This window comes from Erithacus rubecula (assembly GCF_903797595.1).
Source record: "Erithacus rubecula genome assembly, chromosome: 21".
Taxonomy (NCBI): domain Eukaryota; kingdom Metazoa; phylum Chordata; class Aves; order Passeriformes; family Muscicapidae; genus Erithacus; species Erithacus rubecula.
Window position 1 is genome coordinate 5,636,761 of NC_136673.1, and position 12,041 is coordinate 5,648,801.

Consider the following 12,041-nt stretch of genomic DNA (forward strand, 5'->3'; position numbering starts at 1 on the left):
ATTGAAAGAGGGGAAATTTAGGTTAAATGTTAGGGAGAAATTCTTCCCTGTGAGGCTGGTGAGACACTGGCACAGGTTGCCCAGGGAGGCTGCGGATGCCCCAACCCTGGCAGTGCTCAAAGCCATGTTGGAAAAGACCTTGAGCACCTGGTGGGAGGTGTCCCTGCCCATGGGGAGAAGGTTCATTCTCATCTCTTAACATTCTAAGACTATATAAAAGGTGATACAAAATCCTGAAACAATCTTTATTTAATGTAGTATTATTGGCATGTTAGTGTTACGGATATTCATCTTGAGAGGACTGAGTAATGTAGCACAGCACAGCAAGAAGTGGAGTCACTGAGCCCTTGGTGCTTCAGATCCTCATTTAACATGAAAATCTCTTCCTCTTGAATTGAGGTGGATGCTGAAATTATCATCAAGGGTTTCTTCAACCTCCTGTTTATGCATGCTCAATATAATTCTTTAAAAGAACACTGCCTGTCCATATTGTGGAACATAAGTTTCAGTACAGCACAGTTTAAAGAAACACAAGTCAGAGCAGCCACGCAGCCATTTGTACTGTAAACATTTTCTTTCTCCCTTCAATATCAGATCATAACTGAATTTGGAGCTAGTCCTCCATTCAGAAAAAAACCCAAACCTTTATCACTACCATTGTTATAACCAATAAAGGCACTCTCCCTGAACACACACCGGGCAAGCAGTTGTATTACAGACCAGCTTCAACTGCACTAAAATACCACAACTCAGATTCCCTGAAACCTACTTGTTCTTACAGGGAAACAGAACTTGATCAAGATGGTAATTAAGGATTCTGAAGTCTTGGGCTGTGCAGAGGATTACTCACATTTCAACCTGCATTGTCTCTCGCTATGACAAATATTATTTCTGCAGCTAGAGAAGGACTTGGACAAGGGGCAGTGGCTTCCCAGTGACAGAGAGCAGGGTTACCTTGGATGCCACAAACAAATTCTTCCCTGTGAGGATGGGAGGCCCTGGCACAGCTTGCCCAGAGAACCTGTGGCTGCCCCTGAATCCCTAGAAGAGTTCAAGGTCAGGCTGGACAGAGCTTGGAGCAACCTGGTCTAGTGGAAGGTGTCCCTGCCCATGACAGAGGGCTGGAACAAGATGGTTTTTAAGGTTCCTCTCAGCACAAACCATTCTGTGATTCTACCCAGCACAGCTCAGAAGACTTAGCTGCAGGTACAGCTCCTAATCTGATGCCACATCAGCGAATCCTTTGTTACTCTTGCATGACAGAAACATCTAGAGATCCTCTGGCCATGCAGATGGCTCTTAATCCTTCTTTTTCTAAAACAAGAACAAACTGATCTTCGGGGATATTCCAGATAGATCTCATGCAAGACAAGCCTTTCCAATAACTGCTCTACATTTGTGATTTCAGTGTAGGCCATGTTCTTCAGGTGTAAAGGGTAAGGTAAGGACTCAGACCTCACACAGGGGACAGAATAAAGCCAGCCTTTATCCTTGCAGACCGTACAGAATCAAGTCCTGAGAGAACCGTTTACATGGAAGAGTGAAAGCAGACACCCTGCTGAGTGCAGCCTCGCTGCTGTCAGAGGAAAGGTGCCTTCTCCAGCACTGCAGATTCCTCCAGTTCCCTTAGCACTAGGTTTACAAGATTCTATTGCAGGAAATATTGTCACTTAAAAAACAGTATCCAGTGTCTCAGTCAGGAAAACACTTCAGGTGACATAGATGAGCAGCAGAAGACAGCCTGAGGCAAAAGCTGGTCAGGCCTACCACATCTGACAGTGCCACAACACCAGCCAAGAGCATCTTGTTTTTACAGCAGCCTGCTCTGAGGATGTCTCTTGTCTGAAAGAAGCCTTTTTGCTGCATTTTTCAGTTCAGAGCATCTCGTTTCCAGCAGAATCCAAGATCTCTTTCTTTTACCTGTCCCCATCCTAAAAACACCCAACTGGACCCTTCTCTCACAGCGACTTGATGTTCTCAGCAGGATGGTCTCTGTGCCCACGTGTCAGTCCATTAGGTGTGACCAGTCAACTCTAAGAATAAAAGCCATTTCTTCTGAAGTTTTCACCATGCAAGTACTTCAGGGAGGCAGCTGCAGCCGGCATCAGATTGCAACTCCAGTTTTTTGAATGACTTCTTCCATGCGCTGGTACCAAGGCTGAATATTGGTGTGAACCATCATGTCATCAAATGCTTCCAGCCCTTCCATGACCCGGAGTACCCCGTACACTGCCTGTGCAGAGCAGAGAGGTCACAACAACACTGAAACAGCTGTGGAGAACAGTTTAGGGTACAAGTGTCTCAATAGCCAAGCCAGTATGGCTCTTCCCCTGTCCTGCCATCTGATCCATTCTTCTGATTAGCAAGAGTGAATGGCAGAAAGGTAATTAAGAATATGCATGTTTTTCCATGAGGAAACAGCAAACAAGGATCAGGATCCAAGTGCAGTTATGGGGAAGTCCCCACCATGTGGGAACTGTATTACTGCACAAAGGACTATGTATCTCATGTAGCTCACCTTCTCTGCCTGTACTCGTATTAACCATTTCACAGAGATGAGCAGCAGGATAATTTGTGATCCACCTGACAATAACTGACAATAAGAATAATAAGGGATGAAGCCCTTACCAGGTCAGCGAGGTTTGGCTGGTTGCCACCCATGAACAGTCGATTTTTGCCAACAGCTTTTACCCATTCATTAACTGCTTCATACAAATCTTCTCGGACATCATCTCGAAGCTGGTGTCTGGACAAAGAGAAGAATCAGTTTGAAGACACAACTTTGTTTCTTTCCTTAACACTCTATCACCTCTCACTTTATAGGCTGGTTTTGGTTTGCAAGTAAGGGCAAGTATTTAAGAGTGAAGGGGCAGTCAGTAATTAAATAGTGGATGAGTAGAGGGGTTACTCATACAGGATTAAATGGTTCAGTTTAAAACTCTGAGGTTCTGCCCTTTGACAGCTGTGGTTCACAGCTAAGGAGGAGCTACTTGGTGCTTAGTGATACCAACCTTTTCTTCAGCCTCTTGCTAACAAAGAACATGGCAACAGCCCCCACGTATTTGGCAAAGAGACCTTCCAAGGTGCCAAACTTCCCCTCCCGGACAATGTAATCAAAAGATGCCAAGGCTTCTTTGGGGGTGCGGTAAACATTGGGGGAGATGAGGTGAACAAGCCAATCATCTGCCCATTTTCTCCACTTCATTTCTTCCCTGCAAGCAGGCAAAAGAAAGTTTTCAGTGAACGAGGTACAGATAGAAGGGCTACAGGAGGCAGGATCACAGCAGCCTCAGCCAGAGATCCTTCCAAGGTCAAACACTCTTACTCAGACACTCTGGTGACCTTCCTCAAATGCACTCAGTATTGTTATCTTTGGCAAGGCTCCTCCAATCTCAAACTGAATTTAAGACTAAGATAGAGCATTAGGGTCTCTGCCCAATATGAGAAATAAAGCAAGAAGGGAAACTCTCCCTCAACAGCATTCCTCTGTGGCACAAAGGAAAGGCCAAGAAGGAAACTGGAGGCAGCTGAAGGCCTGTGTGACCATGGTGGTGGTAACTAGGTTGTCTAACAGTTTTGTTTTGAATTATCTAACAAACACAGCAAACAAACTAATGAAGCTTGAAACACTAAGAGGGGTGTGACAAGATTTGTCAGCCCTAGTGGGATTTTACATCAACCCTGAGTACACATGGAGGGGACTGTGAACCTACTTGGAGAGCCCAGAAACTGAAGAACACTTACACTCTCACTTCTTTGACAGGATAGACTCTCTTTGTCTCCTTCTCATCCAGCATGAGCCAGTATTTATTCTCATATTCAAGCACTTCCTTGCCCTGCTCAGTCACTGTTTTAACAGGTGGATAAAAGGACACTATTTCTTCTAAGCTATTCCTCCTGTGAAAAGAAACACAGCACAGATCTAGCTGCTACAAAAAAGGAGCAAGAGTAAAGGACAGATTGAAAGATACACACTATAGAAGTATTCTTTTAAAAGTAAGTGCACAATGTTCCAGATTCTACTTGGAAAAAAAAAAGCCAGACTGGAACAGCTACTTGCAAATAACTATTTTAGTGCACATACCTTTGTCTGTGACAGAACAGAAATTTCTGCAGGCATAAAACTTCCTACCATTCTCAAGTAGACCTAAAGGACAGGCCATAGGCACAACAATGCCATTTCATTCTAGATGTTATAAGTGGCTAATTGTAAGCTCAGATCCCAGACTAACACTAGTCCATGTTTAAGCAGGTTTTGTGCAAACAGAATCTCACAGATGAGAAAGTTCTTCTGAAAGGTACAAGATTTGCTTTACATCACAACACATATAGGCATCACCCATATTATCACAGCCAGGCTCAGGTCACCCAGACCTTCAAATCCTGAGGTCAGCAAGGGACTTACAGCACACTCAGTCTCTTCTAAATCTCTACTTAACCTGGGCCCTCCACATTCAATTCTTCTTTCATCATCCTGTTTTCTTACCTGGAAATAAGATAGGTCTTTATTGCACTGATTATCACCGAGGAGTCGTTCAATTGCTGAAAAACAGGATTAAAACAACCTTTTCAAAGAAGGTTAAATTGAAAAGGAAATTCTTCAAAACCATTTCCTCTGCATGCTGAGGCTCCAAGTCAGGGAGACTTACCAGTGGGCTACCAGCATTGGCTAGGAGGATGGGCACCTTTCTGTAGGAAGAGAATTTGATCTCTTTCCTCATGATCGGGTTCACTTCCACAATTTCATAGGGCAGTCCATGATAATCAAGAAAAGCTCGGACTTTACTGCAGAAAGGACACGTTTTATACTGGTAGAGAGTGAGCTGCAGACTCCCTGCAGGCAGCTGGGGAAGAAAGAGAACAGAAGATTCAATTTTCTGCTTAAACATAAAACACTACCTTTCTTCCACCCTTATTTCTGTTATGAAGTCATAGTCACTGACATTCAGTGTCAACATCTGATCATGAACATATCTTGGCTATCAAATGCTTTCTTTAAATGGCATCAAATATTTAAATATTCACCATCCATTGGGACCAATAACCGGTTTCTCTAAACACCTATTTAATGTGCTGGAAATTCCTATTCACAGCCAGGAAAAAAATGTAAGTTAAATCCAGACAGTTTAGCCCTTTATAGTTTCTACTTTGTAAAACAGAATTCTATAGAAAAACACAATCATTTGAATAGTGTTACAATAAACACAAACAAAGCCTGTACAAGCCAATCCCTCCCCCACATCAGCCTCCGAGGCCACAAGGTGGGGAGAGCAGAGTTTGCATTTGATTTTAGGCACGTGTCTGCCCAAATTCACACTGCTGGGATTAACCAACCTGGGCATAACTGGGACAAGGCAGGGAGAGCCCAGGGCCACCAAACATCAGTTATGGGGAGTTTCGCAAAGCTGCTACACCTCAGCAGCCTGACAGGCCGTGCCAATCATTGCTCACACACTCAAGAAAAAATGCAGCCACCCCACTTTGTTTCTTATTTACAATTTACTGGGTTATACAACCCTACGCGGGTGCTGCGAAAAAGCAAGAGAAAAGGCTCCACACCCCCAGGAAGCCTCACTGACAGCCTTTCCTTACAGCCGCTCAAGGAATGCTCTGCCACGGGCCTCCCAGACCATTTTAAGCTCTTCCCTCACTCAAACTGGGCAGAAGGAGCCGCTCGGTCCGCGGGGAACCGCTGTCCCAGGGGACTCGCAGCGGGGTCCCGCAGGCCTCGGGGAGGGCACGGCGGGGATCAGGGGGAGCCGCCCCCGGCGTTACCTCAGCGGCCGAGTGCTCCCGCAGGCGCTGCCGCGCCGCCAGGCACAGCCCGGCGCTGCCGCCCAGCGCGAACGCAGCGCCCAGCAGCAGGCGGCCGCCGCCACCGCCGCCTCCCCATCCCGCCGCGGCGCTGAAGGCTCGTCCCGGGGCCCGCAGCCGCCAAGCTGGCGGCAGCAGCAGGGCTCCGACCCGCCACACTCGGCCGGCACCCGCCATCTTCGGCTGAGGGAGGGCGGGCGGAGAGCGGCCGCTCCGCCCCGGGCACGGCGGCACCGCCCCGGCACGGCCCGGGCCCGGCGCCGGGCATGGCGGCACCGCGCCCCGCTGAGGGCAGCCCCGCGCGGGACACCCGGCAAGGGGCCGACCAGCTTCCCTGTAATTATGTAATCTGAGAACGCACCATAATCTAAAGTGGGAATACAATAATCAGTGGAAAGGGTGAGGGAGCGGGGCTGTTCAGCCGTGAGAAAAGGCAGCTGAGAGGGGCTTCATCGACGCCTGTCAGTGTCCGCGGTGCCGAGCAATAGAACAGGAGGAGCAGCCAGAACTGACGCACAGAAAGTTCCCACCTGAACGTGAGGAAAAACTTCTTTCCTGTGCAGTGACCGAGCCCTGAGCAGGTTTCCCAGAGAGGCTGTGGAGTCTCCCTCGCTGGAGATATTCCAGAACTGTCGGGACACAATCCTGTGCCTCTGCCTTGCTTGAGCAGGAAGATGGGACCAGATGTGAGCTACTGTGATCCTTTCAGCCTGACCCATTCTGGGATTCTGTGGCTTTCTGCTCGGTGGGGCTGTGAATTCTGACCAGCACATACCCACACTGAAAGTCATAATCTGTTTTATTAACGTGGTTATATCCACTAATTACACTTACATTCAATTTCCCTGTTTGGGGTGCAACATGAGCCTGACTCTGCAGTGCAGCAGGGTTATTACCCACAGAAAGGAGAGGTGGCTGCAATGTTAAATGAGGACATGATCTGTTCTTTCGTCTTTGTTCCAAATACCCACTTAATAACGGAGTCCTTGATCTCAGGTGTGCTGCTTGAATCAATGCTCTAATTGTGGGTTATTTTCATCCCAGTGACTTCTCTCCCGGGGATGAAAACACCACACAGCGATGAGATCTCCTCAAGGTGACTGAGGTGCGGCTGATACCAGGCCAAAGACAGGGAAGGGCACAGTGAATCGTGCTTGTTGCTTTAGGGAAGAAGAATGTGAAGGTGACCTGAGGCTGGTTCAAGCCGCTTAGTGGATGAAGGAGAGCTGGTGACAGGGCTGGAGTTGGGAGTTCAGCAGCAAAGCCCTCGCTGGGACGGAATGGCCCACACGGACAGGATGCAGATTCATCCATACGGAGCATCACTTGTGCTGGGAAAGAAGCGCTTAGTGCTGATGGCGGCCCCGAACCGGGGGAGCCGGGGAGGACCTGAGGACACTTGGGGAGGGCAAGAACACAGCTTAGCGCCCGACAAACGGGGAACGGGGCGCTGACCCCCGGAGCCACCCGCTACCCACCGCTGCTCTCCGCGCCCGCCCGCACGCTGAAGCCCCGCGGCCTCTGCGCGAACCACAGAGTTCGCCGCAGCGCCGGCCTGCGTGACGCGCAAGGCGCTCTGCTGTCCCATTGGCTGGAGGCGCCGCGCGTGCACGGGCGCGCGGGGGCGCGGGCGGCTCCGGGGCGCGGGCGGGCGCCGAGGGATGTCGGGGCCCAACGGAGACCCGCACGTGCTGGGCGGCGGCACCAGCGACGACGACGGTGACGAGGGGGGCGACAGCTTCGAGGAGGAAGGTGCGTGGGGGAGAGCGAGGCCGCCATCTCGGAGGGGATCCCGTGGCGCAGGATAGCCTGGCCTGGCTCCCTGCGCTGCGGGTGACAGAGCGCAGGTGTGTCCAGATGTGCTCAGATGTTCTGCCGGGAGCGGTGCCCAACGCCAGCGGTGCACTCGCTGCACGGCACTGGGGCTGAGGGGCTGCAGGGCCTGATTCCCACTCAGCCATGGGGCACCGAGCTCCTACGTGTTGCCCTGGGGTGGATTTTAATCTTGTGAAATTTTGGGGGTTTTTTTGCTGGTGTATGGGGTGCGAATATCAGGAAAGAAGATGTTTAGGTTTCAAAACCACAGGCAGATCACCTGGGCAGATTTGGGAGAAGTAGTCATGCATAGAAAAAGGGAATTTTAATGCAGGTAGCTTGGCAAATTCCACTTTGGGGCATTTCTGGAGTGCCTGGCTATGAAGTTCCTGATACTGCCCTGTCTGGTTAGAACCAGCCCATGGAGGAAGTGAGACGACAGCAGAGCAGTTATGTGGATGTAGAGGTCACTGTTAAAACTGGAATTCTTGCAGAGTAAACACTTTGCTGTTCTTGTTGGAAATGGTGGAGTTGGGTTCTGCTTTTTCCCAAAACATTCTGTTCACAGATGAGATCCACACATTTTAGGGGGTTGTGTCTGGGATCTAGCTGCAATGACAGGAATTTCTGCCCTGAAACACCACAAGCACATTCACTGTTTTGCATCATCACAGTGATTTGCATTTCACATTTTTTGAAGAGCTAAGAGGCACTTTGGATGTGATGGAGAAAGTCACTAAGTTGGATCTACATCCTAACTAACTGGGTTGTTCAGCTTGTAATTAACTAACCTTTGTGTGAAGTAGCTAGTCATAAAGGGCTGCAGATATTTCCTGATCTAGTGGAGTTGAGGCTGTGCATCTCTTCCTTCCTCTTCCTTTCCAGTAGGAAATCTGGTTTTTGTTAACCATTCTTATAAAAATATAGAGTTAATGCAATTGCCATACTGCTGCTCAGTATTTTCAGTAGGGATGTGGCTATGTTTCCACAAAAATCCACCAAGCTTGCAACTAATGAAAAACAATCAAATAAAAGGTTTTTACAGATTATTTTTAAATGGTTAATTTTTTTTTCATTTCTCAAAACTGCAGAAATTACATAACCTTCGTCTGAGTTTTAGGCACTGAGAAGATTAAGCTTCTGCTGTGATTACAGACTTCTTGCCAAGTTGATGAATGTCCCTTGCCAGAAGTAGTTATGTCTGCTTGGGATCTGCTCACTATTTCAGTGGAATATAAAATCATCAAATTGAAGAGCTGTAACTCACATACCTTGAAAAATGCTGATAGTTTGCAAAATACTGATAACTGCCACCTTTTTGAAAAGCATGTGTTTGTGGGATTGATTTTTAAATCCAAGAACATCATCAGTGCTCTTGCTTGTAATGCCACCTCTGTGTATACCTGCAAGGCCAAACTTTTATTAATGAGCTCAAATGCAACATTACACAATTCTCCAAAGAATTAAAGGCTGCAACACTCTGAACGGTTCCGAAGTGGTTATAAGAAAAGGAGGATAATTAGATTTTTTATAATAAAACTTCTTAGCTATTAATAATGGAAATGACATCATTGTTTAAATATTCACAGTTCTTCTAAAGCTGCTGGAAATGACAGTGCCTGCACCTGGTGTGCTGAGGCACCAGGACACCCTGGCAGAGGGACAGTTGAGTGGGGCAGAGCTGGTCTGGGGGATTTCAGCACAGCCTGACCCTCCTAGGGTGCCCAGAGCACATCCCCATCCTCCTTCCTCTCTCCACATCCTTCAGCTCAGCCCAGTGTTCCAGGCACTGTGAGTACCACACTGGGCTCAGAGGATCTGGGTGGAGAGGATCCAGCCCCAGCCCCTGAGGTGTGAGCTTGTCCCACCCACACAGACATCCTTCCCTGTCCTGCAGCCCGTGGTCCTCACAAACATCAGCCCACGGGTCACAGCTCCACCTCTGCCTCCCTGCACTCACCCTGCTGTGTGGCTTCAGAAAGGAACAGGGGACTGCCTCCATCTGGGAGCCCCCCACGAGTCCTGAATAACCTCAACAGTTTATCTTACCCATTTTTTCAGTTTAGGTTTTTGTTATTCTTTAGGATTGTGTGAATATTGCTTGGAGCAATCCAAAAGCAAGTATTTGATGCAGTAGCACAGCACTCTTCAGCTGAGTACAAGCTAACACACAAACTGTGAAATGCCATTGTACTGAGGCAAATTGCTGCACTGAAACAATGCTGTGAATTAGAAACTGTACCTAGAGAACCAACTGCCAGGATCATCTGCAGTAAATCTGGGTTTAATCTGAAGTACTCAAAGCCTTAATAGGGCATGAAAATCCTGTTGCTGAACTTGGTGTCCAGCACTTATCTTCCTGTGGAATTAATGGTGCCACTACCAGCACCTTTGGGCTCATCCCCTGCTCCTGCCACAGCCATGATGGCTGCACTCTTAGGTCAGCCTGACTCCAGCCAGGCCTGAGTGAAGCATAGCCCAGCCTGGAAGCCTTATCCAGACAATTCACAGAAAATAAACCCTGCAACATGCTGACAAAATGCCTGTACTATCAGGAAAGATGATCCCAAAGGCAGCTAAAAGGGCTGACTTGTCTTTGGGATTTATCTGGTACTGTTGCAGTCAGCACTCAGCCTGTGGCTGGCTGTTGGGAGCGTGATATCAGAGACTCTCAGATGTGCCCACAATGGGTTTGGACTGCCCAGATACCTTGTCTTAGATCTTGTTACCAATGTTCCAGCTTCCCATTGGCCTAATTTGGTCAGGGAACAGATTACATGCAGGATTCAGTTGCATTTTACTTCACCTACTCAGGGACAAGTAAGGCACAGCCAGAATGTTCTGGGCATGTTTTGCCAGAGCTCTCGCTGCCTGTTCTGACTGCAGTGACAATATAATTACATTGCTTAGTCTCTCATTTCCCTTGCTTTTAGAATATGCAGCAATAAACTCCATGCTGGACCAAATCAACTCCTGCTTGGATCACCTGGAGGAGAAGAATGATCACCTAAACATTTGCTTGAAGGAACTGCTGGAGTCCAACCGCCAGACCCGGCTGGAGTTCCAGCAGCAGAGCAAGCAGCTGAACACGGGAGCTGATGTGCAGGGATCCCAGCCTCCTGTCTAGAGAATGAATGACCACATACTCTCAGCTGGTGCTGCTAAGGGGACAGTTACTGGCCACCAATTTAATGTAGAACTTAAATAGCAGAGGTGCCTCGTGTCTGTTTCTTGTCCTTTCTGTGTTTGTGTCCTGCCATTCATCTCCATGTTCTGTGTTCCTTTAGCTGGGAGACAGGTGCAGAAGCACAAGGATGGGTGTAGGAGAGCTGATTCTTTCTGCTTCCCAACATGAGCCTGGCACTCACACTTGGTTAAAGCTGGTTGTAGGAAACCTGAGGCTATTAAGTAGTTTGCAGGCAGGCCCTCTTCACAAAGTGGAAAAATTATCTCTGCTCTCTTTTCCTTAAATCCAAGACAGGAGTATTATGGCTCTACCCCCTTCCCTCAGCACAGTTGGTGGGGTCTATCCTGACTCCAGGCTTGTCCCTTAGTGTAACTCTGGTGACAGCCCTGGAGAGGGAGGGCCTAGGTCAGCTGCTGCCTTGAAGCTACAGCTGCTCCCTCAGTAACATTAAATGTGATATACAAAATATTGGCACAAGATTCCAGAGCACTGGACACTTCCACTACATTCCAAGCAGGTAAGACAAGCTACCAGGGTGATGTTTCTCACCACTGTAACTGGGAGCTGCCCCACTCCTTCAGCTGCCATTAAGGACTGAGGTGTGGAGAGAGGCAGAGCAGCCTGGTTAGTCCCCACCATGGCATCAGCAATAGAAAGCAGAGCCCTCCCTGTACATTCTGACAAGGAGCAAGAGGTCTGGTCTGTACCTTGTGATCATGTATGTCCTAAAGCCAGCACTTTTGAAGCAAGTCCTGTGGACACTGCTGAAGGCTCGTGGAAAAATCCAATCTGCATTTTTCCCAGGCTGTTGGCTTTCTCAGCTTCAGCCCAGACCTTTCCCAGGCTGGGAGTTTTTCTCAGAGAAAAAACAAGAGAAGGAAGAAAGAACACCACAGATAAACACCTGATGTTGACCACCAAGCCGTGTGAGCATCTTGTGATATTTTGCAGAAAGCATGTTTTCAAAGAGGTGTTGCCTTCTCTGACCAATGAGTCTTGTCTATGTTGTTTTTTGCATTCTACCCTATATATATGCCATGGGTTTTCAATAAATGGCCTCTTCTTGCTGCTTGGAAGAGGTAGCTTGTGTTACTGCATTATTCACCATTCCTAATCGACAGTGACAAAGTCCTGCTGTTCTACTTATGTAGAGTTAAAGGAGTTTTTTGGAAAGTTAAAGAAGTTATTTAAAAGAAATCTGTTTTATTGAAATCAGTTTGAAACA

At 48.0% G+C, this 12,041-nt stretch overlaps 2 protein-coding genes across 2 annotated transcripts; one reads left to right on the top strand and one right to left on the bottom strand.

The window, feature by feature from the left end:
- Positions 1–1,468: 1,468 nt before the first annotated feature.
- Positions 1,469–6,027, bottom strand: PTGES2 (prostaglandin E synthase 2). Its single transcript, XM_079323923.1, has 7 exons — positions 5,776–6,027; positions 4,650–4,844; positions 4,487–4,542; positions 3,745–3,897; positions 3,012–3,212; positions 2,629–2,746; positions 1,469–2,233 (listed from the first exon to the last, which is right to left on the bottom strand). The coding sequence occupies exons 1-7, from the start codon at positions 5,989–5,991 to the stop codon at positions 2,105–2,107; spliced, it is 1,068 nt and encodes a 355-aa protein (XP_079180049.1). The 5' UTR covers positions 5,992–6,027; the 3' UTR covers positions 1,469–2,104.
- A 1,379-nt stretch (positions 6,028–7,406) lies between these two features.
- BBLN (bublin coiled coil protein) lies at positions 7,407–10,839 on the top strand. The gene is made up of 2 exons (XM_079323951.1): positions 7,407–7,566; positions 10,563–10,839. Exons 1-2 carry the CDS (start codon positions 7,476–7,478, stop codon positions 10,754–10,756), a joined length of 285 nt encoding a protein of 94 aa, XP_079180077.1. The 5' UTR covers positions 7,407–7,475; the 3' UTR covers positions 10,757–10,839.
- Positions 10,840–12,041: the final 1,202 nt, after the last annotated feature.

What these genes read in the sequence shown, in the direction of transcription:
- PTGES2 (XM_079323923.1), bottom strand. Translation starts at nt 5,991, where the DNA reads ATGGCGGGTGCCGGCCGAGTGTGGCGGGTCGGAGCCCTGCTGCTGCCG. An exon ending in CCAATGCTGGTAGCCCACTG is followed by an intron (nt 4,543 to 4,649) that starts GTAAGTCTCCCT and finishes CCTGTTTTTCAG; the next exon opens with CAATTGAACGACTCCTCGGT. An exon ending in CCTGTCAAAGAAGTGAGAGT is followed by an intron (nt 3,213 to 3,744) that starts GTAAGTGTTCTT and finishes GCCTGCTTGCAG; the next exon opens with GGAAGAAATGAAGTGGAGAA.
- BBLN (XM_079323951.1), top strand. Translation starts at nt 7,476, where the DNA reads ATGTCGGGGCCCAACGGAGACCCGCACGTGCTGGGCGGCGGCACCAGC. An exon ending in CGACAGCTTCGAGGAGGAAG is followed by an intron (nt 7,567 to 10,562) that starts GTGCGTGGGGGA and finishes CCTTGCTTTTAG; the next exon opens with AATATGCAGCAATAAACTCC.